Source organism: Xenopus tropicalis, chromosome 1 (assembly GCF_000004195.4).
Source record: "Xenopus tropicalis strain Nigerian chromosome 1, UCB_Xtro_10.0, whole genome shotgun sequence".
In the NCBI taxonomy this organism is placed as follows: domain Eukaryota; kingdom Metazoa; phylum Chordata; class Amphibia; order Anura; family Pipidae; genus Xenopus; species Xenopus tropicalis.
This window is the reverse complement of record NC_030677.2, coordinates 84,826,924-84,854,505: the sequence shown is the minus strand read 5'-3', so window position 1 is coordinate 84,854,505 and position 27,582 is coordinate 84,826,924. Positions and strand designations below refer to the sequence as shown.

At 37.2% G+C, this 27,582-nt stretch overlaps 1 protein-coding gene across 4 annotated transcripts in view; it reads left to right on the top strand.

Moving 5' to 3' along the window:
* fras1 (Fraser extracellular matrix complex subunit 1) overlaps positions 1-27,582 on the top strand; it is a 257,678-nt gene that overhangs the window by 7,021 nt on the left and 223,075 nt on the right. For all 4 annotated transcript variants that reach the window (XR_004223099.1, XR_004223098.1, XM_031903422.1 and 1 more), the window contains exon 2: positions 16,103-16,134. Coding sequence is in view for 2 of the 4 variants with exons in the window: in XM_031903422.1 (XP_031759282.1) it covers positions 16,103-16,134 (32 nt within the window). In the remaining 2 variants the exon portion in view is untranslated. The remainder of the gene's footprint in view (positions 1-16,102; positions 16,135-27,582) is intronic.

Below are 27,582 nucleotides of genomic sequence, written 5' to 3'. Positions count from 1 at the left end.
TATAATTAACATTGAGTTCCTGTGTCACATTCACAGATATACATTTTGATACATTTAGTGATTAGAAAAATAGAAACTGACCAGAATCCTAGACTGGCCTGCAGTGTGTAGCCATTTTTTCTAAAAACTACCAGCAATGTCACAGAAGGCTGGGCCAGGGGAGTCAGGATCAGAGGCTAATGAGGTTTTGTAATAAAAGGTGCAAAGTTTGCTGCAGTTCTAGTCACCCATAGCAACCAATCAATAGCTAGAATTTAACCAGAGATGGGCAAATAATTTGCAGCGTGACAATAAAATTTGCCGTGCACCGCTTTCTTTGGTGTGGGCGTTGCTTTCTTTGACGGTCACGTCCGCTTTTGACGCGTGCGTACTTTTTTTTTGCCTAGTGTGACATTCTTTTGCCCTGCACGTCAGAGAAAGCGATGCCCGTGCCAAAGTTAGGGACACGCCAAATTATTTTGTGCATCACTACTGGTAATCCGTTGCAAGCAAAATAGAACAGTGCTTCTAGTACATGGGTAACAATGTTATACTGTATGTTAAAAAAATGATTCTAGCATATATATATATATATATATATATATATATATATATATATATATATATAGTAATTGCAAAGACTAGGTCTAAGTTTTGGAATGTGCTTTTAACAGCTGCCTTGCAACTTTGCATTGGAAGTCAGAGCCATAACTGCAGAGAATGTAAACCAGGCATAGCTGCAATACAAATAACTTTTTCAAATAACTTTGAAGCCATTAAACATTTGTGATAAATGTACATTGTATAATGGAAAGTTTCTTAGAATTAAATATTTTTTTTAACTGTGCATAGATAGTTTTTGGGTGAAGGACCCTTTTAATTTCTATTAATACTTCGATCTACTTTCCTTTAAGCCGATATCCATTTTAGCCTTGGTTTATTCAGTGACAGTTTATTAGAAGGCTGACACCTGTTGTATGTAGTTCCTCAGGCTGGAGTCAGAGTGTAATGCAGATCTGTTTATCTCTACTGCCTGATCCTGCATCAGGCTTTTTGCTATGGTTTGCATGCTCCTCCACAGAAATGGGATTAATATAGCTGCATATTAGGCACTGGCAGAATCTGCTGCTCCCTAAGCACAATGTTTGTTTTACTGCAGTTTCCCACCCCCAGACAGGGAGAAGGGGGAGGGGATGATAAGGTCAGACTAAAGACTGTTCTGATTTTTCTCTTTTTGTTTTTTTTACCTTTTATTGAGCAGAGAGAGAGAGAGAGAGCTCACAGTGTAGTTGTTTGTCTTGCCTGGGTACTGAAGGTAGCTAGTTACAGGGAAAAGTATTTAGTAGAGAGAAATGCAAATCATTGTTTTCACTTGTTTCATTATTGGACAGTGCTGGAATATGCAGCGGTAATTTTGTCACGCTTAATTAAAATATGTGGTGTTAAATAATTATTGCTTTAGGAGAAATGTGCTCAGTGCAATATAGCTACCAGAATAGAAAGTCTGGTAGCATTCCCTGCACTTTTAAGATGTCTATACAGGCCTAGATTTAGTCAGAAAATTTGGCTGATTTCTGATTTCGTTCTGTACAGAGTCATTATTTTTTGATGTTCCAGTCATTTGGGTAACCAACTCAAATTAACTGAACAATTTTCCATTTTTTTATTTTCCATTATTTTGAATGTATGTAGTGTAAAATGTAAAGTGTAAAATGAGTGTTTTGCTCCATATACAGTGGTGTGAAAAACTATTTGCCCCCTTCCTGATTTCTTATTCTTTTGCATGTTTGTCACACAAAATGTTTCTGATCATCAAACACATTTAACTATTAGTCAAAGATAACACAAGTAAACACAAAATGCAGTTTTTAAATGAGGGTTTTTATTTTTTAGGGAGAAAAAAAATCCAAACCTACATGGCCCTGTGTGAAAAAGTAATTGCCCCCTGAACCTAATAACTGGTTGGGCCACCCTTAGCAGCAATAACTGCAATCAAGCGTTTGCGATAACTTGCAACGAGTCTTTTACAGCGCTCTGGAGGAATTTTGGCCCACTCATCTTTGCAGAATTGTTGTAATTCAGCTTTATTTGAGGGTTTTCTAGCATGAACCGCCTTTTTAAGGTCATGCCACAACATCTCAATAGGATTCAGGTCAGGACTTTGACTAGGCCACTCCAAAGTCTTCATTTTGTTTTTCTTCAGCCATTCAGAGGTGGATTTGCTGGTGTGTTTTGGGTCATTGTCCTGCTGCAGCACCCAAGATCGCTTCAGCTTGAGTTGACGAACAGATGGCCGGACATTCTCCTTCAGGATTTTTTGGTAGACAGTAGAATTCATGGTTCCATCTATCACAGCAAGCCTTCCAGGTCCTGAAGCAGCAAAACAACCCCAGACCATCACACTACCACCACCATATTTTACTGTTGGTATGATGTTCTTTTTCTGAAATGCTGTGTTACTTTTACGCCAGATGTAACGGGACATGCACCTTCCAAAAAGTTCAACTTTTGTCTTGTCGGTCCACAAGGTATTTTCTCAAAAGTCTTGGCAATCATTGAGATGTTTTTTAGCAAAATTGAGACGAGCCTTAATGTTCTTTTTGCTTAAAAGTGGTTTGCGCCTTGGAAATCTGCCATGCAGGCCGTTTTTGCCCAGTCTCTTTCTTATGGTGGAGTCGTGAACACTGACCTTAATTGAGGCAAGTGAGGCCTGCAGTTCTTTAGATGTTGTCCTGGGGTCTTTTGTGGCCTCTCGGATGAGTTGTCTCTGCGCTCTTGGGGTAATTTTGGTCGGCCAGCCACTCCTGGGAAGGTTCCCCACTGTTCCATGTTTTTGCCATTTGTGGATAATGGCTCTCACTGTGGTTCGCTGGAGTCCCAAAGCTTTAGAAATGGCTTTATAACCTTTACCAGACTGATAGATCTCAATTACTTTTGTTCTCATTTGTTCCTCAATTTCTTTGGATCTTGGCATGATGTGTAGCTTTTGAGGTGCTTTTGGTCTACTTGTCTGTGTCAGGTAGCTCCTATTTAAGTGATTTCTTGATTGAAACAGGTGTGGCAGTAATCAGGCCTGGGGGTGACTACAGAAATTGATATTGAAATTGAAAATTGAAATTGATAAACCACAGTTAAGTTATTTTTTAACAAGGGGGGCAATCACTTTTTCACACAGGGCCATGTAGATTTGGAGTTTTTTTTCTCCCTTAATAACGTAAACCTTAATTTAAAAACTGCATTTTGTGTTCAATTATGTTATCTTTGACTAATAGTTAACGGTTTTTGATGAGCAGAAACATTTAAGTGTGACAAACATGCAAAAGAATAAGAAATCAGGAAGGGGGCAAATAGTTTTTCACACCACTGTATACATAAAATCACTTGCATGTTCTAGATTCTGGGTGTTGGTGCATGCAGTATAACCCAGTGTCATTTGATTTGTCCAGCTGGTTGCACTCAATATTTGCATTTGGTTCAACTCTGTAGATTTATTTGCTGCTTTGACTTTTTCCTTTATGAATTCTGGGACTTAAAGTCCCTCTGCTTTCCAGAGAAAATGTGTACTACCCACTACTGAAAGCAGAGGGAATTCAAGTGCCAGAATTCATCCCTTTGCAATGGAAAACAATAAAGGAGAGGTTGAATGTCTCTGCACCTAAAGGGTGTTGGGAAATGGCTCATATGATTCAGAGATAATTATCTTGGGTTTTTTCTTTAAAGGAGAAGGAAAGGCTAGTAAAGAGTTAATCTCAAGCTGCAGGCATACCTTCAGTTGTCCCAATAGTGCCCTTAAGTCTCCTCATATTTCACCTGTTCAGAAGATCTGAAGCCAGACAGGAAGAAAAAACGCTGAGCTGTGTAAAGAAAGTTCCCATAATGCCTCTCTCCTGCACAGACACGGAGACCAAGTGAACATGCTCAGTTAGTAAGACTATGAGGAAGCTTCCTGCTGATTGGCTCAGATCCACATTCCTAAGGGGGGGGGGAGTGAGTTCTTAGCATTCTTGAGGGAGGGGGGAGCAGGAAAGAGCAGAGAACAGAAAGCTGTGTGTCTCTGGCACAGGAATTACAGACACAACTAATCTTTTTTCAGAGAAGTCAGTGCAGCTTTTCTGTGAGTGCTTATTGCTGTATTTACATAGACCTTTCTGATAAAGCTTACTTAGTTTTTACCTTTCTTTCTCATTTAAATCTGCGGAATCAGGTATGTCTGTGAAAAAAATAAATATTTATGCACTATTTTTACCTAATCCCAACTGAATGAGCTCATGTCAAAAAGGGTACTAATTTTCTATACAGAATATGTTCCAGTATGTTATATATATATATCTCATATGGGCCAAAACATAGAAGCATTGTTTACCATGACTGAAGTTCACAAACTTATAGAAGGATTCACTAATAATTGGAAGTCTCCTACCCGAGGCAAGTATTTTAGACTAGCAAATATCTGGCAGCAATCTGCAAAGTGAGAAAGCTGCCAAAGTCAATTTCTTTGAGTTCTTAGGGCCTACATTCTTTTGTGTTTGGGGGTTAACTTGTACAACTTTACCCTAAAGCAATGATTTAAGTGTTAAAGAATTCTTTTGCATAAGGATAGTGGCATACCCAGTGTAGCAAAGCAGTATTGCAAATTTAACTACATCTCTCTTTTTTTCTCTTGGGTTGTGAGGTTTGCCATGCAGAGAAAACAAGAATCTTTTTTCCATCATTACTGAAGAAAACCTATTCTGCCTTAATAACTGCCAAGTGTTTCTCTGTGTATCATGCAATATATATATAATATATATATATATATATATATATATATATATATATATATATAAATAAATAACACCCAATGTTTAGCAGTGTTGTCTCTGAAATAATAGCACTGTTGAACACTGCATTTTTTCCTATGTTGGATTTTTTAAGTAGCTCCTCAGGGTGTGCAATCACCACAGATTAGGATATACCCACATGAGCATGAACAGATCAACCACAGTCATTTTAAACTGAAATTACACCTAAAGAAAAATGGGGCCTCTGCAAGGAAGTTTATTCTCTTTATATAAAAATCAGCATACATTGTTAGCCTATACAACTCTTATATATCTATAACTATATATACTATCTTATATAACTATAACAACTCTTTCTCCGGGGGTTTAGTGCACTTTGTAGAGGTGATGTAGCTGTTCATGGATAAAACAGCTCTAGGCTAATATAGATAGCCTGATGCAAACTTTCTTGACATGCTCTGATATAAAGCACCTTGCAAAAATATTCAGACCCATGACCAGTTCACATATTTTACTTATTTGGATTTGGCCAAATCCAAGGCTTTTTAGCAGGATTTGGCCAAATCTAAGTGCCTGGCCGAACCCAATCCAAACCCTTATAGCCAATTGACTTAAAGTCAAACGATTAGGGAAATTACAAATATCCACCCCTAATGCTAATTTCAATATGAAAATTATTAATTCCGTTGGGATTCACCTAAATAGTTTTTGAAAAATTTGGTATTTTGACTGAATCCAAAAAAAGTAAATTTGGTGCATCCATAGTGTGACTGTAATAGGGAAGTACTAAATCTCCATGTTGTAGTCTTTTAGGTATGTACTAACTTTGCACATTATTTATGGGTGATTGTGGCCCATTCAAGCATATTTGTTCTATGTTATTCAGTGGCATAAATTCTCAGTGGACTGAGATCAGGGCATTCAGTAGATCATTGTAGACATGCACTTTTTTTTTTTAAAGCCACTCCATTGTTATTTTTCCTTGTGTGGGAGTATTATTTTGCTCAATAGGCAATAGCAATAGGATGTTTTACCTTGTTTTTAAGTAAAACAAAAACTTCAAGCATATATGATATTCTTGGAAGCTGTGACTTGACACATGCTTACACAAGCATTTGCATCTGATTCCCAAGGCTATGGAGAAGTTTTAGGTGTCTGTATACCGTTGTCTAAAACAGGCTGTCTTGCATTATTTCCCCAGTGTTTTGCACCCTCTATTCCCTTTTTTAGCAAGATGTCTTGTTCCTGCTGATGAAAAGAGGCCCCACAGCATGGTTGCATCATGCTGATATGGAATATAACAGCTAAGATGTAAGATGAGATGTAAGATGAGAACAAGAAAGAGCTTAACGGCCAATGTTTAAAGTAATATATTTGGAGCAAATGTACAGTGGATATAAAAAGTCTATACACCCCTGATAAAATTTCAGGTTCCTGTGCTGTACAAAAATGAGACAAAGATAAATAATTTCAGAACTTTTTCCACCTTTAATGTGACCTATAAACTGTACCACTCAGTTGAAAAACAAACTGAAATCTTTTAGGTGGAGGGAAGAAAACCTAAAAAACTAAAATAATGTTGTTGCATAAGTGTGCACACCCTTAAACTAATACTTTGTTGAAGCAACTTTTGATTTTATTACAGCAGTCTTTTTGGGTATGAGTCTCACAGCATAGCACATTTTGACATTGCAAGATTTGCCCATCTTCTTTGCAGAAACACTCCAAATCTGTCAGATTGCGAGGGCATCTCCTGTGCACAGCCCTCTCCAGATCACCCCACAGATTTTCAGTCGGATTCAGGTCTGGGCTCTGGCTGGGCCATTCCAAAACTTTAATCTTCTTCCGGTGAAGCCATTCCTTTGTTTTGATTTGGATGTATGCTTTGGGTCATTGTCATGCTGAAAGATGAAGTTCCTCCTCATGTTCAGCTTTCTAGCAGAAGCCTGAAGGTTTTGTGCCAATATTGACTGGTATTTGGAACTGTTCATAATTCCCTCTATCTTAACTAAGGCCCCAGTTCCAGCTGAAGAAAAACAGCCCCAAAGCACGATGCTGCCACCACCATGCTTCACTGTGGGTATGGTGTTCTTTTGGTGATGTGCAGTATTGTTTTTGCGCCAAACATATTTTTTGGAATTATGGCCAAAAAGTTCAACCTTGGTTTCATCAGACCATAACACCTTTTCCCACATGCTTTTGGGAGATTTCAGATGTGTTTTTGCAAAATGTAGCCTTGCTTGGATGTTTTTCTTCGTAAGAAAAGGCTTTCGTCTTGCCACTCTACCCCATAGCCCAGACATCTGAAGAATACGGGAGATTGTTGTCACATGTACCACACAGCAAAAATGAACCTTACCCGCACTCCCTCCGCTCTCCAAAATCCACTCACCACTCGGTGCACAGTGCTTAGAGGGATCGGCACCCTCCCCACAACTTCCAAATAGATAGCAATGGCACTCAGGAGCTTAATACGGGACTCAGCCCTTCAAAAGTTTTATTGCGGAAAATGCAACGTTTCGAGGCAAAGACAGACCCTTTGTCAAGCATGACAAAGGGGCTGTCTTTGCCTCGAAACGTTGCATTTTCCGCAATAAAACTTTTGAAGGGCTGAGTCCCGTATTAAAGGAACAGTAACACCAAAAAATAAAAGTGTATAAAAATAATTAATATATTATATACTATTGCTCTGCACTGGTAAAAGTTGTGTGTTTTCTTCATAAACACTACTGTAGTTTATATAAATACCCTGCTGTGTAGCCATGGGGGCAGCCATTTAAATTGAAAAAAGGAGAAAAGCCACAGGTTACTAAGCAGATAACAGATAAGTAGCAGATTCCCATTGTATTCTACACAGTTTATCTGGTTTCTTTTAATGTAACCTGTGCCTTTTCTCCTTTTTTCAATTTAAATGGCTGCCCCCATGGCTACACAGCAGCTATTTCTATTAACTATAGTAGTCCTTCTGAAGCAAACACACAACTTTTACCAGTGCAAGGCTACAGTACATTATATTTTAATTATTTTAAAACATTTTTATTTTTTTGTGTTACTGTTCCTTTAAGCTCCTGAGTGCCATTGCTATCTATTTGGAACATGTACCACACAGCCAGTACTTGCAACTATGCAACTAAAAAAATGTCAGGAAAGACCAACTAGAGCAGCTGAACTGGGGTTAATCAGAGGCACTTTAAATGATGGCAGGTGTATGCAGACTCCTATTTAACATGATTTTGAATGTGATTGCTTAATTCTGAACACAGCTACATCCCCGGTTAGAAGAGAGTGTTCACACTTATGCAACCACATTATTTTATTTTTTTTGGTCTTCTTCCCTCCACCTAAAAGATTTCAGTTTGTTTTTCAATTGAGTGGTACATTTTATAGGTCACATTAAAGGTGGAAAAAGTTCTGAAATGATTTATCTTTGTCTCATTTTTGTACGGCACAGGAACCTGACATTTTATCAGGGGTGTGTAGACTTTTTATATCCACTATAACACTGGATTTTATTCTCTTTGGGAATGAAAATCTGGTCTGGCCACTATCAGATCAGTGGCCAGCTGAAAAGTTACAGTTGCACCTATGCAGTACAATCACTCTCACCTGTGAGTAACAGAATGCATTTATTCTAATTTATCAGGGTATGGGGAATCAGTTGGGTGACATAGAGTGCTTGTTGATACATGTGAGTCTTGTGTTACCTGATAATTTATAAACGTTGTATGTGAGATTGGTCAAGGGATCTTTGATAACAATTTTGTATAAGTGTAAGTTGTAGGAAGCCCTTGCAATGTTCATTAGTCAACACAAAGTCATTTATGTCTCCAGGCTGTTTTTATTTAAATAGCTGCATATTCTTTGTAACTAGCTCTCTGTGTCTGTCTGTGATCTAAAAAGCAATTATTGGCACAAAAAATTCTTCGCATGGCCCAGGAAAGTGCACAAAGTAATAAGATCTGCTCTACAGTCCAATCTAATTATCAATAGATCTGTAGCAATTTCTTTTCTGTTACTTGCTCCCACCATATATTTGCATGCAGTGCTTTATGGGGTGGAAAAGCAGTCAACAAATGTTACTTCCACCTTATGATGGTGGTAAAATCAATATATATATATATATATATATATATATAATACATATATATATATACAAAAACAGAAAGGAGCACACCCTTTGAGCAAAAAACAACTGCCCTCGGTGCTGGTCAAACAATTCAATAGACAAGCAGAGTACCGCACACAAAGGGACTTTATGAAAACAAAAAAGGTTTATTGAAAAAAATCCTATTTTTTTCAATAAACCTTTTTTGTTTTCATAAAGTCCCTTTGTGTGCGGTACTCTGCTTGTCTATATATATATATATATATATATATATATATATATATATATATATATAATATAGGCATTGCCTGGAGAAAAGCTTAGACCTGCATAATAGTATCTAGTACTTTATTAACTCGCGTTGCCACTCATAACTTTTTATGAAATTTAGTGGCAGTATTGGACTTCTTCCTTTGTCTTGGGGTATTGCTACAATTAATTGAGATCTATTAATTATAGATGCCAAATTGTAATAGAGACAGTCAGTAACGTTTGATACCCTACAAGTAGATAGCATTATTTTTTTTTTACTTTTGTAATAATTAACTCCAAACATCCTTGCTCTGCAGGCACAAAGAAGTGAACTGTATGCCACATGTGACTGTGGCTTTACTGAGATTACTCTGAGAGCTTTAAAAAAGTTTGTATCAGAGAAATTTTTACAAGCTTACAAAGCTTTATGAAAGGGAAAAAAATTAAACAACTTAATTTCAAAAACTTAAATGTTACAAAACCGGCAAATAAAAGAAAAAAGCGAGCAATTGCAAAAATTATTTGTGGTAACATTTAACTGTTCCTTCTAAGACAATAAATACAATATAATACCATAATTAGCTCTTTGTGATGGATGATTTCTTTAATTGTAATTTTTTCAGTTGTAAATACAGTAAGTTGAGCTTCATGCATAAGCTGTTTATTTTACACAATGTTTAAATATTTTTTTGTGGGGGGGGCAGATATACTTCCGCAAATACTGATTCAGCATTGTTAAAAAGAGGACAGATGCCCACATATGTAATACAAGATCAAAAGTTTGCCCAGGTACAGCAACCTAGTGCTGGGCGGTATACCGGTTTAACCGGTATACCGGTTTTTGAAAAAAAAACGATATGATTTTTGAACATACCGCTATACCGGTATGCGCGCCTCCTGCAGTTTTTATCCAATTACATCCGGGTTGCGCCCGTGCGCACGTGACGTCGGCGCGCATGTGACGTCGGCGCGCACGCGACGTCGCTAGGACGCATCGCTGGGGCTGGGGCTGGGGCTGGGGGGGTTGTGGCTGGTGCTGGGGGGGTTGTGGCTGGTGCTGGGGTTGGGGGGGTTGTGGCTGGTGCTGGGGTTGTGGCTGGGGCTGGGGTTGTGGCTGGTGCTGGGGTTGGGGGGGTTGTGGCTGGTGCTGGGGTTGTGGCTGGGGCTGGGGTTGTGGCTGGTGCTGGGGTTGGGGGGTTTGTGGCTGGTGCTGGGGGGTTGTGGCTGGGGTTGTGGCTGGTGCTGGGGTTGGGGGGGTTGTGGCTGGTGCTGGGGTTGTGGCTGGTGCTGGGGTTGTGGCTGGTGCTGGGGTTGGGGGGGTTGTGGCTGGTGCTGGGGTTGTGGCTGGTGCTGGGGTTGGGGGGGTTGTGGCTGGTGCTGGGGTTGTGGCTGGGGCTGGGGCTGGGGGGGTTGTGGCTGGGGCTGGGGGGGTTGTGGCTGGTGCTGGGGGGGTTGTGGCTGGTGCTGGGGTTGTGGCTGGTGCTGGGGTTGGGGGGGTTGTGGCTGGTGCTGGGGTTGTGCCTGGGGCTGGGGCTGGGGGGGTTGTGGCTGGTGCTGGGGCTGGGGGGGTTGTGGCTGGGGCTGGGGGGGTTGTGGCTGGGGTTGGGGGGGCTGTGGGGGTTGTGGCTGGGGTTGGGGGGGCTGTGGGGGTTGTGGCTGGGGTTGGGGGGGCTGGGGTTGTGGCTGGGGGGGTTGGGGGGGCTGGGGTTGGGGTTGTTGGGGGGGTGGGGGGGGCCACCAATATTTATTATTTATTTTTTATTTATATACCGTCAAATACCGTGATACCGATATAATTTTGAAAAATACCGTGATATAAATTTTTGGTCATACCGCCCAGCTCTACAGCAACCCATAGCAACCAATAAGATGCTTACATAGTTCCATGGGGTTGAAAAAAATACTTCAAAATGTCCATCAAGTTCAACCCTTCCAAGTGATACCAGCACACACAAACCTATACTGACCTATCTATACACTCACATACAAAACCATATATACCACCATCAGTACTAACTTTAGATGTTAGTATCACAATAGCCTTGAATATTATGTTGGTTCAAGAAATCATCCAAGCCCCTCTTAAAGAAATTAACAGAATCTGCCATTACAACATCCCTCGGAAGGGCATTCCACAAGCTTCAAATGTAACTTCCATTCCTCTAATCTAATGAGCAGGTCACTAGTAAATGTTGCCTTCTGATTGGTTGCTATAGGTGTCAAACCTGTTGAAAACTTTGTATGTTTTACAACGTAACCCCATTACTCTTTAAAGGCAAATGCATACAGTCTGATAACTATTTAAAGCGAGGAATCACTGTAAATGCACTGATTTATTTAACTGCCTTGTTCAACATGAGTATAGTGATTAGGACTTGTGCTGAATATACTTTTTAACTATTGTTTTTAGTCTTAAAAAAATCTGTGGTGTTTATTTTTTAACAGGGAGACTGAAGCTATTCCATGTTTGTACCTTGCAAAGTAGATATAAATAATACCAGTATACAGATAATGGACTCAAAACGGTGCTAAGAATTGGGGAAGGGGGGGGGGGGGGTTGCATACTGGTAATCTAACTATTCACATCACAATGACCAAAAATGCAGTAGCTTCAGAATCCTTGTTTGCCCTATTTAGCGCAAGAAGTAACATAAACCATAGATTTTTCATCTACTGCAATAAGATAAAATATACCCCTGCCATGCTATACCACTTAATAAACTTAATTATTACTTAATTAAAATTAATAGCATAAATAAATATCAGTGACACCTCTTTATTGTGAGTAACCCTTTAAGTCTTCATAAACAAGTGTTCTTGCAAGGGTTAAGCAAGTTCAAAATGACTTGTCGAGAGAATGAGTGTCGAGAGAATATTGTGATTTATCTTCAAATCTCACATTCCTTAAATGCATGTACTGTGGCAGAACACTCACCAAACACCTGCTGCAATCAATGAATCAATAATAATCCACACTTTGTTCTATATAACATTTAGGGGTATATGTATCATGCTGTGTAAAAAGTGGATTAAAACATTACAGTGATGTTGCTCATAGCAGCCAATCAGATGCTTTACTTTGATTTTCTAACTGTTGAAATCGAATTACTGATTGGTTGATCTGGACAACATCATCGGTAATGTTTCACTCCACTTTTTACACAGCATGATAAATATACCCCTTACTGAAAACATGGAGTTATACACATCAGTTATAAGACCAACTGACCCTCTGCTTAGGGAGATAATTTAAAAAAACACACACCAAATAAGTTACAAATAATGCAGTCATGCAGTTGGCATAACTGTAGAAAAAAGGAGGCAATAAGGGGTTGGTGGACCAGAGAGAGTGAAAAGATTCAAGGGTTAATGACTTCAATACCTTAGGGATAGGGGTTTAGACATAAATGCTCATTTACAAACACAAGTGCAAAAAATCATAGCAAAATTGAGAGAGCAGTAATTTTTAAGGCAGTGAGCCAAAAGTGATGCCATCCAAACAGAAATGCAGGAAAAAACCATTGGCTGCAGCAGTGCACAGTTTACCAAAACACTAATTTACATGTTGGAACATAGCATGCAAGTTGGTTTCAAACTTTGCATATTTTATTTTCTTGGGGATTGGGCCCAGTAGGGTGAAAAGAACTGTACATGAGATATAACAGTTGTTTCTTGCAATTTTTAATATTATATGTTGGGTTACCAACTGTATTGCACACAGACAGTCATTGCTGTACATTTTTTATTAACAGTGTACAGTATATGTAGAAGATACAGTAGTGATTTTCTTGTAGTTGGAGAGGGAAGATGACAGGAAGAGAGGTGATTTTTTGAGGTGATAATGATACAATGTGATTTAATTATCACCCATTGGGCATGTAAAATTCTTCTCTGCCTTGATGGCATGCCTAATGATTAGTAGTCTTTCTAACACAAGGGCATAGTATATATTCTTTACTTGTGGGATTCCTCTTTCTTCGTGTATGAAATGACAATTTCACATTACCATTCTTGAATAAATGTTAACCCACAGAAAAGAGTAACCATCTGTGGATATTATAACCATGATTCTTTCTCTGACGAGCTTTTATTGCAGAGGGGGACTAGATATTAAAGCTTAGTTAACACAAGTTCTCTTGTCACAATAGTTATCTGTCCTGTTTGTTCGTAAGAAGCAGGAGAATGATTAATTGGATTTCAGGCAAAATGGTATTACTGGTTAGACACAGGTATATATAGCCGAACATCCTAAAGAGCATATTCATTGCCTAGCGAGCTAGGGATTTTCAGTGCCAGAGTTCCTCATCCCATTTGTGTTTTCTGGCATTGATTGCTTCTTTTTTTGCCACCATTTATATTGAAAGGTACATAGGAGTTTCACTCATTCTGCTGTAAGATAGCTCATAGAGCTGAAAACATATAAAACAAAATATATGAATTTTAACATTCATATGTTACATCTGTAAATGCTCCTTCACTTAGGTGGAGTTTTTTTGCAGTTACTGCCCTTATAAGATTGGTGTGTTGGGCAATTAAATGTTATTGCAGTCTATGAAGTTTCTTTGCTTTATTAAGGCTTTTGCTGCTTTTCATGGCTTTGATGTTCTCTCAGGAAGAAATGCCTATTTTTTTATCACTATAGATTATTCGTAGGATTCCTGCTTAGTTTATGTTCCTTGGAGAGGGTACTCTGTGCAAAAATGCTAATGCACTGAATATCACTTACTTGTTGCTATGGTGAGACTAGACTGAAAAAAATGTGTGGCAAAAATCTACAACTAAGCAACTAAATGACTCCTGTATAGAAATGGATTTCTGATATTGCACAGTTATGGGGTTGATTATGCAAAACGTTTGGGACCTGGGGTGTAACAGATATAATGTGGATCACCATGCCTTAAAGCAGTAATTTCCAAACTGCGGGGCTGCCATAGAGCAATTGGGGTGGACAGTCAGCTTGAAGGCTGGTTAGAGCTTTGAGGGAATGTCTCCTGCAATGTTACTTTGGAACCCTTGTAACTGTTGATGAAGGGTTTTAACAGTAGAGATTTCATATATATGAAGGCTTGTTATGAGCCAACGATGGTCTTTGACTAAATGTTGGATCTCCAAAACAGGCTTTATTAAATAAAATCTGAAAACCACTGCCTTAAAGGGGCCCCCTTTCGTAAGATGAGACCAATGAATAGGACTTTTGCTGAATATGATTTATGCCTATTCTTTAACCAAGAAAAATCTATGGTTTTGTTGTTTCTTGAGCTAAGCGGGGCTAAACAGGGATATAAAAATAGGGATATAAAAGCTACTCTGTATTTGGGCCTTGTGAGGCAGATAATTAGATTGCCAGCTGTCCCATACCTTCTTTCTTTGTTGTGACTGATTAGCAGGAGTTCATTATGCAAGGGGCTATATGTGCACTGGTAATTTATGTATCTACCTTGCAGGGACCAAACATGGAATACCTTCCAGTTCCCTGTTTTTCCTGCTTAGTTCAAGAAATAACCCAAATTATAGATTTTAGCACAAATCCTATTCATTGAACTTATGTTTAACATGGGGGTATACTGTCCCTTTAAGGCTACTAAAAACATTTAAACATTAAAGAAAGTAAAACCCAATAGGGTTGTTTTGCCATCAGTATGTATCAACATCAGTTGAAAAATCATACCCATACCCATTCCCAGTCCCATACCTGTGGTTATAAGGAAAGTACAAATGGACAGCTGATTCTCTCAGGGACTATAAGAAGGATGTTAGTGGCATACAGTAATTACAGATCACTGCTGTCCCCTCAGAAAATCTTGGGGAGCAAAAATGTGCATGTCTGCCAACAGCTTCTTCCCATTCTTCTTATTAAGGACCACCCTGTCAATGGCAGATGTTTCTAGGATGGTACTACTTTTTACTTTGGAACTTATCTGCTTTGAGCTTGTGCTTTCTTCCTACATGGTTTTTCTCCTACACTTCAAAAAAGATTGTTAAAAAGGCTGGCAGCAACTGCTGAATCAAATTTTCACTGTATGACTCTCCATGAGTATGTGGTCACATGGGTTGCTGGGTGGCTCCATCCAAATTTCTTTTAGGATAGTCCATTGGCTAATTTTATACTTGGCCTGTGAATTTTGTCAGTTTCATTGAGTGTTTAAGTTGAAAAATAGGACATATTGCAAATTGCCATTCATGCATAGTTAAGTTGGGTTGAAAAAAAAAATCTGCCTTCACAACATCACTCAGAAGGGCATTCCACAACATCACTGCCCTCACTGTGAAAAACCACCTACGCTGCTTCAAATGAAAGTTCCGTTCCTCAATTTTATAAGCATGTAATGAAAGACATTTTCTGTACGTTACACATTTGCCCAGTTTTAAATTTTGGTTATATTCCATGGGCACAGAAACCATGAATGTTGGAGAAGAACAACTGTTCATTCACACTTATACCTATATTTGTGTGTGTGGGCTCATAGAGGTCATTTATCTCTAATTTTAATGCACAGTAGCAGATCAAGATCTGTATGCATAGTCCTAGTAAAAATATAATTTTGTATAATGTTTACTTTTGTGCGACTCAGGTGCCCTGTAATGTGGCAGACATATATTACAAAGTAGTCATAGAGCATCTGTACTTTAAGATTCTTCACAACACCAAGATACTTTATAAAGGTAAGTCTTGGCAGGGTTTGAGTGAAGTATCTGGTGTGGTGGAGAATACAAACCAAGTTTAATCATACTGCAGGGCTAAACCCCAATTCGACCCTGTATGCAAATGATTTTTCCTCTAAGAACTCCTTAAAGGTTGTTGATATTAGTAATATAGATGTGTATAAATAATTTGTATTGTTATTGCTTTTTTGGGCAGATTAGTTGCTGTCCATCAGTGTTTGTGTGTTTTCTTTCAGTTTAAAGTATTAATGCTTTATGGTATTGATTTAAAATATTAAAACATTTATTCTCAAACCCATGATTTCTTTTGTTTTTTGTATAGGTGCCTGTGTCTACCAAGGTTCGCTGTTTGCGGTAGGTCCTGTTTGTGTAACCCTTCGCTATATTTATTCATTGAGATGTCTCTTAAGAATTTGCACATTTGGTTTTGAAAGGAAAAAGAAAGCTTAATTATGCAAAGATTCTTTTCATATTTCAATATTGTAAAGCTTTAAGAAAAAGAAATTTATGTCCTTTACATATTTTAAATACGCAGTGTGTGACAGGTCAGTGTTTTAGAGAGTAAGCATTTTCCTGCATGCCAGAACATGATATGTGCAACCAGGTCAGGACAAACATAAAAAAAAAAAGAAAAAGGAAGCCTGCCGACAAGCAAATACAGTGATGTAATCCCTTTCTCAGCTCAAGATGTAGATTAAAGTATATCTGCTTGCTATTGAATTCAGAGCACAAGGTGAATTTCTGTATTCAAGCTCTCATTCCATCTTTTTGAATTTCATAAAGTATATATCTTTTTTACCATTTGATTTTACAGTTTTATTCCTTTTCAGCTCATATTGCATTTCTCTTACTGATCCTTTGCACCAGGAAAATTCAGCAGTCCACCCACATGCTTTTTGCAGAGAAGACAATTGCTTTGGACAGAATTAGTAGCTATATCAATGCAGCGTAGTGAAGAACTGTATCTAAAAGAGACACTGTGGCTGATTTATTTATGATGAATAAGGTTTCCTTTTTAACATTAATAAAATAATTTATAATAATACATATAAATAAATATTTGTATTAAAATTACAGTTTAGGTATTTGAAATTAGGATTACATTTGTGGTTAACAGTACAGCAATTTACTGTTCTGGATGGTCAAAACACTATTCAGATCCAAAATCAAATTCTGCATTTGGTATATCCTTAAGCTGGCTGTACATTGAAAGATCTGCTCATTTGGCAAGGTTTTTGCCTGTAATGCTCACCTTGGGGGCCAAATTATTTGATCACAATGATGGGGACACAGGTCATCGGAGTGAGAGCCGTATCAGTGAGCTTATGCGGTCATCGCTCCAACAAAATTTTTTAATCTGTGCAACCAATTTTCGGGGCAGATATTGGTCAGGTAGGCCAGTCAGAGTGCCTTTTACATGGGCAGATAAGCTACCAACTCAGATTGAAGGAGCTGAACTGCCAGCTAAAGTCTGCCAGTCAGTTTTAAGGGTTGTGGACAGGAACAGAAATAAATAACAAGCTCAGTGGTAAAAATACAGTGAAGAAGTTTTATCAGAGTTCAATTAGACTGATTTTATTTGACTTTAAATTACTTCTGAAGATGTGAACAGTATAGGTTCAGAGCAGTATGTTTTCAGGGAGGTTAATTTGAACAATGTTATTAAAATTTGTAGTCTTCTCGGTGCTATCACCCTCAAGAACATCTACATTAGGTATTGTTTTATTACTTCCAATGGAAGCAATTTCCTGGGACAGTTGAGGGTTATTGAACTAGTGGTCTATGTTATGTTTTCTGCCAGGGTTATCCAGGTCTGTTTTTGACCATATGTCTAGCTATAGAAGATCTTTATGTCACGTTTGACTCATTCAAAGGAACATAAAAATGACAGCACAAAAAAGACAAATTATATCTGCAAAATTGCTGTTCTGAGTAAGAAAGACCAAGCACAATTTCAAGAATTTGAAAACACTAAATCAAATTGTAAGCATTAAAGTTTGTTTGATTCCAAAGGAAATGTCCCGCTCACTTAGGCAACAATAAAGATTTAACTGAGCATTAGGGGATTTTTACCATAGTCTGTGGAGATGTAAATTAACATGTTTCTATAGTCATTAGAACAAGATTGACTTTTCCTTAACTTGTCTTTTTCTGCATTGTGCATGGGTCATTGAGTGCATTTTTATTGATGATTCATTGTCATGAGTCAGTCTACAAAATGTCTGTACTCTGTATTAGTGGTTCAGATCCACCCATGTGTAGTAAAATATCTTCTTATTTATTAAAGTCACTAAGAATAACCATATCAATAATTCTACTGACATCGCCACTGTATGAAGGAAAATTACTTCCAGGTTATATGAATATTTTATATTTTAATGTACCTTTGTTAACTTTACAGAGATTGCTATCCTGGATTTTTCTGACATTTTGCCTTTTCATCAGATTAATCCACATCATCATCATTTAGAAGAGCATTAAGACTATAGCGTTTGAACATGTTATAGAAACTTCATAGATTCATTCATTGATACTTTGGCTGTGAGGAACTTGGGTCAGAACTTACACATTGCTACCTGCATCTTTCCACATGTTGGGTTTTACTTTATTAATTTTGCCTATGTATTTCAATTTTGCTTCATGCTGTAAGAAAGCACTAGCATTGTTAGTTGCTTTGCAATAGAATATTGGGTAGATACCCAGCTCTATCAAAGGAGAAAACATCCATTCCTAATTTTAATTTGAATAGTTCATCCAATCCGTGTTTTATGTGCAGCAAAAAAAATGCAATGCTGTGATATATCTAAAATTCTATCATTCTTTATGTTGACGAAGACTATGCAGTAGCAATTAATAGGGATTTTCTTTTAAAATAATATGAATGCATATTAAAATGAATTCTTAAGCCCAATGTTAGAGCCTATGATTAATGAAAAGGATAGGGAGTAATACTAATGCTTGGATGGATAAAGCTGCTCATAAAGTAAGGCATAATGAACCATTGATCAGATAATTGCTTTTGAAGAGCGTGTTTTTATAAAAAGTGCATGACATCCTTGTTTTATTTAGTCAGGAACTGAGGTAGTTTAATAGGATCACTAATGCAGCAGTAAAACAATTAAACTCTTTTGTGTGCTCTTATTATGATTTTGTGTGCAGCTTGAAGACATTCTTTAGATGTTGAAATCTAAAAATTTGTAGCCTGCTGCCTTTGGTGGGGAATTTCTAACACAGGGCTTGTTAAAAGAAATAGAAACATAAGAAATATTAGGTTGTTTTTAAAACATAGCTTTAAAAAGCAATTTTAAGAAATAACTGATTATTTATGTGTATATTTGAAAAAATCAATAGCAATTGGGCAAGTACTGGTCCCAAATACAAAATGCATCTGCCAGCGCAGTCTAACTTGCATTTCTGAATAAGGTACAAGCTAGGGGGCTGGACACCTACTTGCATCTGCCCATTATAAATACAGTGCTGCTGAATGCAGGTAACGCTATATTCATGTGGCAATTCTAAATATGTTTTTGCATTTTGCACTTTGCCCTGCAGGTAGTAAAATACTTACTGGTTCTTTAAATGCAGCATTGACACTGGAAGCTGAATTTATAGGTAAAATGCCCCTGTTCATTTAAGGGCAGTGGCACACAGGGAAATTAGTCGCCCGTGATAAATCTTCACTATTGCGGATGACTAATCCCCCGACATGCCATCCCACCAGTAAGTGGTTTACGCATCGCTTCGTTCACTCGAAGTTGCCCCGCAAGGAAACTTTGGGCGACTTTGGAAAACTGAAGCGACGTGTATGCCATCCCACCAGCGGCGTGATGGCATGTCGGGGAGAATAGTCACCTGCAATAGTGAAGATTTATTGCGACTAATCTCCCCGTGTGCCTCTGTCCTAAAGGGGCAGTATACCCGTTTAGCATTAGTTCGATGAATATGGCTTGTGCTGAACATACTTTTTGGCAATTTATTAATTAGGAAATATCTGTGGTTATTGTTTTTCTTGCACAAAATCTGAAACAAAAGTTAAATTCTACTTCATGACTTGTATGAACAAAATCAGAACAAACCTGCAGTCTACAGAGAAGCCACTGTATCCTGATTTGTTTTGATTGTGCTTATAGGGAACAGGAAGTAGAATGCAATTTTAGTTTCAGTTTCAGAGTTTTCCCTATTTTGTGCAAAAAGTAAAAAAAATCATACATGTTTCCTAATTAGAATGATTGGCAAATATGTTCTGCACAAACAATATTTATTAAGCTAATATTAAAATAAGGAATATACTGCCTTTTTAAGGATCCCACCATAAACTGGATTTTCTTGAAAAAAAAAATGTTCTAAGAGTTGCCTAATTGTGTTAATTACAGTTATCTTTCATTTACAGTGTAGTTTAATAAAAATATACCAAGGCATCAAAAGAATGTGTTGCTGAAACAGCTGTGTCCAGAGAGAATCAGCACAATGGTCCATGGCTTTGTAAATAAACATCAGAAGGATGAGCTTTGAGTTTTTTTGTTTTTCTTTTTTGCCTGGAGGTTACTCAAAGCTGTGTTTGTCAGGCTTGCATTTGTAGTCATAAACCCAGGGGCACCTCATGGCTTATTGCTGCTTGAAGAAACAGAGCCAAGCCATGCTTACCTGGCCTCTATTTTCCCCCTTGCATAAACCTAGGTGGAAACTTATTTGCAGCATGGATTTGTCCTTGCTTATTCAGTGGTGTGAAGAACAAGCATATTTTCGTCATATGCATAACTGCCTCAGTCCAGTTTGAATGCGGGCCTCTAGGTCCATGTTCACAATTTATTATTTATTGCTAGATAATTTATGTTACTAGGTTGATGAAGTTAACCTGCCAGCATATTATTGCGGTCCAACAGAATGAATTGCTCAAAATAGAGGACAAATTTACTTTGCTGTCATTTAATAAAAAAAAAAAAAAGTAACCACAGTCCCAGGTCTTTCTTCTGGAGTTTAGTTACAGAAACCCACCCCTATGAGTGTACTTGTTTAAACTGTATACTTGTCCCTATATAAACACCAGAAGCAAAGATGAAAAGCAAAGAGAAAATGAAAAAACTAAAATTCAGCTGCCAAAAAGGATGGCACAAGAAAGAAAGCAGAAGAGATAATGTAGGGAGAACATAAGAGCAGTGAGCAGAAACTGCTGAACAAAAGTTACATGATGGTGTGGGGGTGGGGGGGGGTGGGGGGTGGGGATAAAGAATGTGAAAATAAAAGAGATGGGGGATGGAGAAATCAGAACTGGAAGCCAGGACTTATGGAAAAAATGGCAAGGTTTTATAAATAAAAAAGGCAAGGTTTTATAAGTAAATTCTCAGTTTAACAAACTGTTGAGTTTGCAAGAAAAGTTCCATATATCATAAACATTTTAGTATAAGCCTTCTTTTGAGAAAAAAAAAACTTCAGCCAGACCGCTGTATTTATATCTGTAGGCAGTCTGCATGGTTGAAGTTATCTTTTTGTTGTATTGTTAAAACTGGCCATACATGAAAACGTACCCTCATTTGGTAAAGTTGCCATACAATCGGGTGAATTTCAGTATGCTGTGGCCTTAGTCTGACACTGATCTATACTATTGAATCAAAACATCTGCATTAGAGAAACTGTATTGCGCATGCTTTAAGCTGCAAGTACAGATGATCTATAAGGCATGCTACTTCCCTTAGCTCTGCTCTGGCACATCAAGCCCCCAAACCTGCCCATATTATGTTAATATGTAACTGTAAATGTTGGGACAAAATGGGCTCCCAGCCCCCAATTATTTCTTGTGATTTTTATTATCAGCTGCTATTATCAGCAGCTATTTTTTTCTGCAGTCTTTTTTTTTCTTGCAAGGTTTTAGGTAGTAAGCTTTTTATTGAAGATAAAGTACAAAAAAGATTATGAGAAACTATTTTGAAAGTAAATGTAAGACAATAAGAAGAGTGGAGGACAGATAGCATTTTCCCCATTCTATCATTTCTAGTGGGTCACAGGTGGGTGGCAGGCCTGACTGTGCCCTTGACTCTGCCCAACTGTGACATCAGTTTGTCCCAAGTCTTCTGGCCATCAAACTGCCATATTTTATTTATATAGCTGCACCTGTCTTATCCACCCTCTCCTGAGATGTCTGTGATGGGCTTGGGGGGGGGCGCAGTTATATAAATATTAATGCAACAGCAGATCAGGTTGTGTCCTTTATAGAGGAATTATTTACATTATGCTGCCTTATAATTGGGAAAACCTCTGTGGCACAGTAAAACTAATTTTGCAAATCAAAATAACAAAACCAAAAAGAAAACATTGTTCTATATTCATGTTTTGATGATTTCACAGCATGAATGAATATAACTTTTTGTCAGTAGTTTTTCCCTAGGAAAGTAGCTCAAATTTCTCTTTTATGGAAATGAAGTACATTAAAGATTAGATTTACACACACAAAAAAAACCAGAATAATTTAGCCCCTAGAGCTGTGAAAAAGATTTTCTGCCAGTTACGTCAACAACTCGCAAGAAACATTGCTGTGCTTGGCTGGGTCATTTTCTTTCCTTTTTTAATTTATAGTATCACACATGTTTCTAAATGTCAGCTGCTTTTGGCATTTACTTTATCGAGGAATATGTTTTATAAATGCACACAGAGCTGTTTTCAGTCCTTGTTCATAGTGTAAACAGCCAAGGATGCATACTAATATCACTCAAACAGTCATTTGGGACCACTTTGGAGAAAGAGATTTCCCCCATTTGCTGAAAATTATGCTAATATTCATGTAAATAGGATTAAATTCAGCAAAACAAGACATCTGCTTATTTAATTGCAACTTCTGGTTGCTCAGTGTGTTGCTAATTCTTTTAAACATCTACTTTGTTTAATTTGCCTCCTGTTTTTCTTTTATTTCACTTGAAGGCATAAAGCAAGAACAACCTTTGTTCTCTTCATATTTTCTTTGTGCAAAGGCCCAGTAAGGAAATAACTTTTTCAGTGGTGGACCCATCCATCCCTTTAATAAATTTCATCTTTTAGAACAAACAATTGAGAGAAACAGGGGTTAGCCTGGAAAACATCCGCTTTTCCGTTTGTAATGTTGAAATGTAATCATATTTTTTTGTGTGAAATTATTTTGTTTTGCTGTTGGAAAGACAGTTGAATTTAAGAGTGGAAGCTTTTCCAGCCATAATATGCCATTGTACATAATGCAGTGGTCTTCAGTGCAGTAGATGTCATGGCAGGTTTAGGAGGTGTGAGTATATACTTTCTAGCAACCATTTTAGTTTATTGGCTATGATGTATTTGACAAAAAGTTTTCAAAAAGAAAAGGGAAGTCTTCTGTATATTTATCTATGTATGTGGAATTTATGTGACTATGGCTTTTAGGTTTTCCATGTAAATGGGTGAAATTTACAAAATGCAGAATTTCCATATCCATATAAGAGTATGAGGCAGTATCTTGAAACATTATTTTATGAACATGATAGCAAGGTGAAAAATAAAAATATCAGTATAGTTAAAACAAAACATATACCCATACATTAACAGCAGTCAGGGCATTTACTGATTATGCTGGTATCATCTTCAATCATAATGAATGTGTAAACCATACTGTACATATTATATTACCTTATTTTAAGTGTCCTAAAATTTAAAGCTGCAGCATGAATACTTTTATTTTAATAGCATGTTTTCTATATCATGCATACTCTGCAGATGAGTGGTAATATATTGGAACTCTAGAACTACAAATGTACTACCACTACTGACTACTTTCCTCTTTTTATAATTTGCTTATTCGCTGTTACAGGGTTAATATGTAATATCATATATAAGATACATAGGAGTCTACTTTATTTTTGTTGGAAAAATTACTGAATTTGTGCCATCAGTTAATATATATATATATATATATATATATATAATACAAGAGCAATAAACATCCTGTAAATTATAGCCTTAGTGGTGTCATTTCTGTCACATGATCACTCAAACGTGTGTAAAGGTATGGGATTCCTTATCCGGAATCCCCTAATCCAGACATTACGGAAAGGCCATCTCCCATAGACTCCATTATAAGCAAATAATTCTAATTTTAAAAATGATTTTCGTTTTCTCTAAAACAGTACCTTGTACTTACTAAGATATAGTTAATCCTTACTGGAGCAAAACAATCCTATTGGGTTTATTTAATGTTTAAATTATTTTTTAGTAGACTTAAGGTCTGGAGATCCAAATTACAGAAAGATCCCTTATCCGGAAAACCCCAGGTCCCGAGCATTCTTGATAACAGGTCCCATACCTGTACTATAAAAAAATGATGTAACCCCTGTTGAAAAATATTAAAATCACAACCTTCCAACCTTTGGCCTTGTGCTTTTAAATGGTCATGGAACTCCTGTTTTATAACATTGTTATATATTTTACAACTGAGGGTATAAAATTCCCTATATGAGATGTAACATTGGGTGAATATCCGAACAACATGATGAGTATAAGCAAACAAAGACATGAGGATGGAGGGCCCTGCCCTTGAAAGCATGCATCTAGAACATGGCTTGGCTTTCAGAATAGGATTAATTGATTTTGCTGTTTAATGACTTGTGCCTTTTACTATGTTGATATCTGGTACTGCAATAATACAGCGTGACTGATTTGAATCTGCAGTTTTTTTTGTCTGGAGGAAAGTAAAATTACTAGTTACTAATTTACTAAATTACTAACTAATTATAAAGAATCAAGCTTTTGCATGCAAAAATAACAGTTGTTATGCCTTTAAAAATATTATAAATAAAGCAGATCATAATTTTATGATGCTGCTGTGTTGTTAATACCCATTAAAAAGAAAATGAATGATCTTTATCAGTAAATTGTTTATCATTTTGGTTTGACAAGAAGCACTTTCTATTATAACCGAATTAGTAATTCTTTTGTCTAGAGCTATTTTGACCTCCTAATAGTAATCTTTTAAAAATGCTTTTAATAGTACTTTTTACAATAAAATCAATAGGTGAGGCTTCGGGTCAGTTAATTTCCCAAAAGTTTGTGCTAGTAAAATCTGTTTTGCACCATTACTGGTTTCAGAGCTTTAACAGAGAAAAAGAAGATTAATTGTACAGAAAAAATGCCAATGTTTGGTCTGAGTATGCACACAGGGACATCACTACAAGTATGTAAAATGAAAGGCTCTGCATTTCCTGGAAATAAAAAACATGTATAAAGGTGCTGCACAGTTTTCCCTTAGTAATCCTTGCAAAAATAAAAAATAGATGTTTGTTGCAGCCGCTAACATATTTAAAACTGAGACTGGTGTTTTCATAATGGTCAACAAATACAAATAGATGTTTGCTTGCTGCATTTAACATATTGAAAATTGAGGCTGATATTTTCATTATGGTCAACAAAATACACTGTTTATTTATTTATCTACCTGAGGCTTGGGTATGGTTATATGAGGCTTGCTCTGGGACCAAATTAATTCTGCTTATGCCAGTGTATATGAAGGGTGAAAGATTTACGGGTATGGGACCTGTTATCCAGACTGCTCGGGACCTGGGGTTTTCCGTATTAGGTATCTTTCTGTAATTTCAATCTCCATACTTTTAGACTACCAAAAACTTATTTAATAATTTAATAAACACCCATTGGAGATTGGGGATGGCCTTGTAATTCTTTCTGGATAAAGGATGATATACCTGTATAAAGAAATAAACTTTTTTTTTTTTAATTATAGTCTATAGTCTAATAGTACAGTAATAACAAATTAAAAATTAATGTATGTAGACCATGGACAAAAGTACAAGAGCATAAGTGAATGCAGAAACCAATTCTTTCTCAAAGTGCAAAAAACATGGTGGATTGCATCTGATTTAAGCATTTTGGAATTGTCTTTCATATTAAATTATATCATTAATATAATTAAATGACATTAAAAAAAACAAGGAAAACACTGGCCCTAAGATGCTCCTGCTTAGATTATTTCCTAGAGATAGTTATGCTAGACCTGGGCATGTGCATATAGTAAAGAGAAAAAAATGACTATAATGTGAATGCACAAGTATAGTTGATGCAGGAGATCTCTGGGTAGTCAAGCTAAGGTAGCAATGTAGTCTTTGGGCCATGACAGACGCAACAAATTTCCCTTGCGGCGGGCGACTATTCCCCCGAAATGCCATCCCACAGGCGAGAATGTAAATCGCTGGTTGGATGACATATGTGGCGCCGCAATTTGCTGAAGTTGCCTTGAGAGGAAACGGCGTATGCGATCCCACGGTCGATTTACATTTTCGCCGCTGGGATGGCATTTCGGGAAGATTAGTCGGCCGCGGCAAGGGAGATTTGCCGCGGGCGACTAATCTCCCCGTCTGCCATGGCCCTTTAGGTTGGAAAACCCCACAGAGGAGCACTGCCTGGGAAAAAAAACTGTTTAATTCACTGGGAGGTGCCTTACATGTTTGGCACCTCCTTGTGAATATGGCTTTCCTTGTTAAAATAAAGTACATATATATGTACATATGTATTGTTATATAAATAAAATCATATTTGGCTGAATGATAAGAAAAGGCAAGTTAATAAGCCAGTAATTTTCTAGTTCTTATTCTGACTGTGTTAAAACCACATTTGTTATTTCAGTGTCGCCCCTCAGGTAAATTCCTGGAATAGCTAGATAAGCCGTTAAGTAAATGTGTGTGTGTGGGGGGGAGACTAGCTGTTTTGGAAATGTGTAGGATGGGAAATTAGCTCTTTTGCATTGATGCCTCAGTTTATGTGAACTCTCTTTTCGGAAGTGTAGATATGTTTGATGTTGCCTTTGAATGCCAGTGGCTTTGTAATCATTGAAATGATGAAAGGTTTTGGAAGTTCTACAGGTGGAATCAGGACACCTTGTAAAACAAATAGCAACAGATCTTTATTTATCTAAGTGGCTATTGACATAGTCCATACTCCAGTCTGCAACAGCTGGAAACTGACCATAGTGACTCAAGCATAGGAAGCACTAAACACTACCAAAGCTGGGAAAACAAGGAAAGACAAAGGGACGCCTTCATGCTTCAAGCTCCAGTCTGTAATTATGTCTTGATTATACGTTAAGATATAAAGTGCAGACAGAGTTCGATCCAGCTTTCAAAGTAAAACATTAAAGGCTAACGTTTTACCTTCCAACTGTTGCAAGGTGAAACCTACCTGCTTTAAACCCTGTAAAGGTTTAAATCTTTTAAACTGTTTCCATAAAAAAATGATAGCCAATAAAAACAACATTTTGTCTTTTAAGATATCAATTAATGCTGCATTAATTATTTAGGTTAACTTAACAGAACAGGTTTAAAACAAAAAAAACAGTGGCCATGTGTTTACATGCAATGTAAAACCACACCATGTTAAATCATATTCTGTTTTGCAGTATTGATGAAAGGTGCTGGTCCAATTTTTTTGTTTTTTTGGTTATGTTATTTAACACGAATGCTCAAGAGCATCAAGTCTGTTAGATTAAACCTGCTCCTACTGAAGTGCATTGTAAAATGATTAGGATCATGTATCATTTTAATGCTGGATAATATTTGCACGTATGTAGGTTACTGTATGTATTATTGAGCAGCACTGATTTAGGACATAGGTTTGTAGCTTACTTATTAGCCTACTTGTAGCCTTATACTTATTTTATTAAGGCATTTCTGATAATTGTTATTGCACCTAAGAATATAGGATTCACATTACCTATATCACACACAAAAAATGAATATCTATTAATATCTAGTATAGACTAGTATAATATATGTAACTGAATATTATAGAGAATGGGCTGCTTTA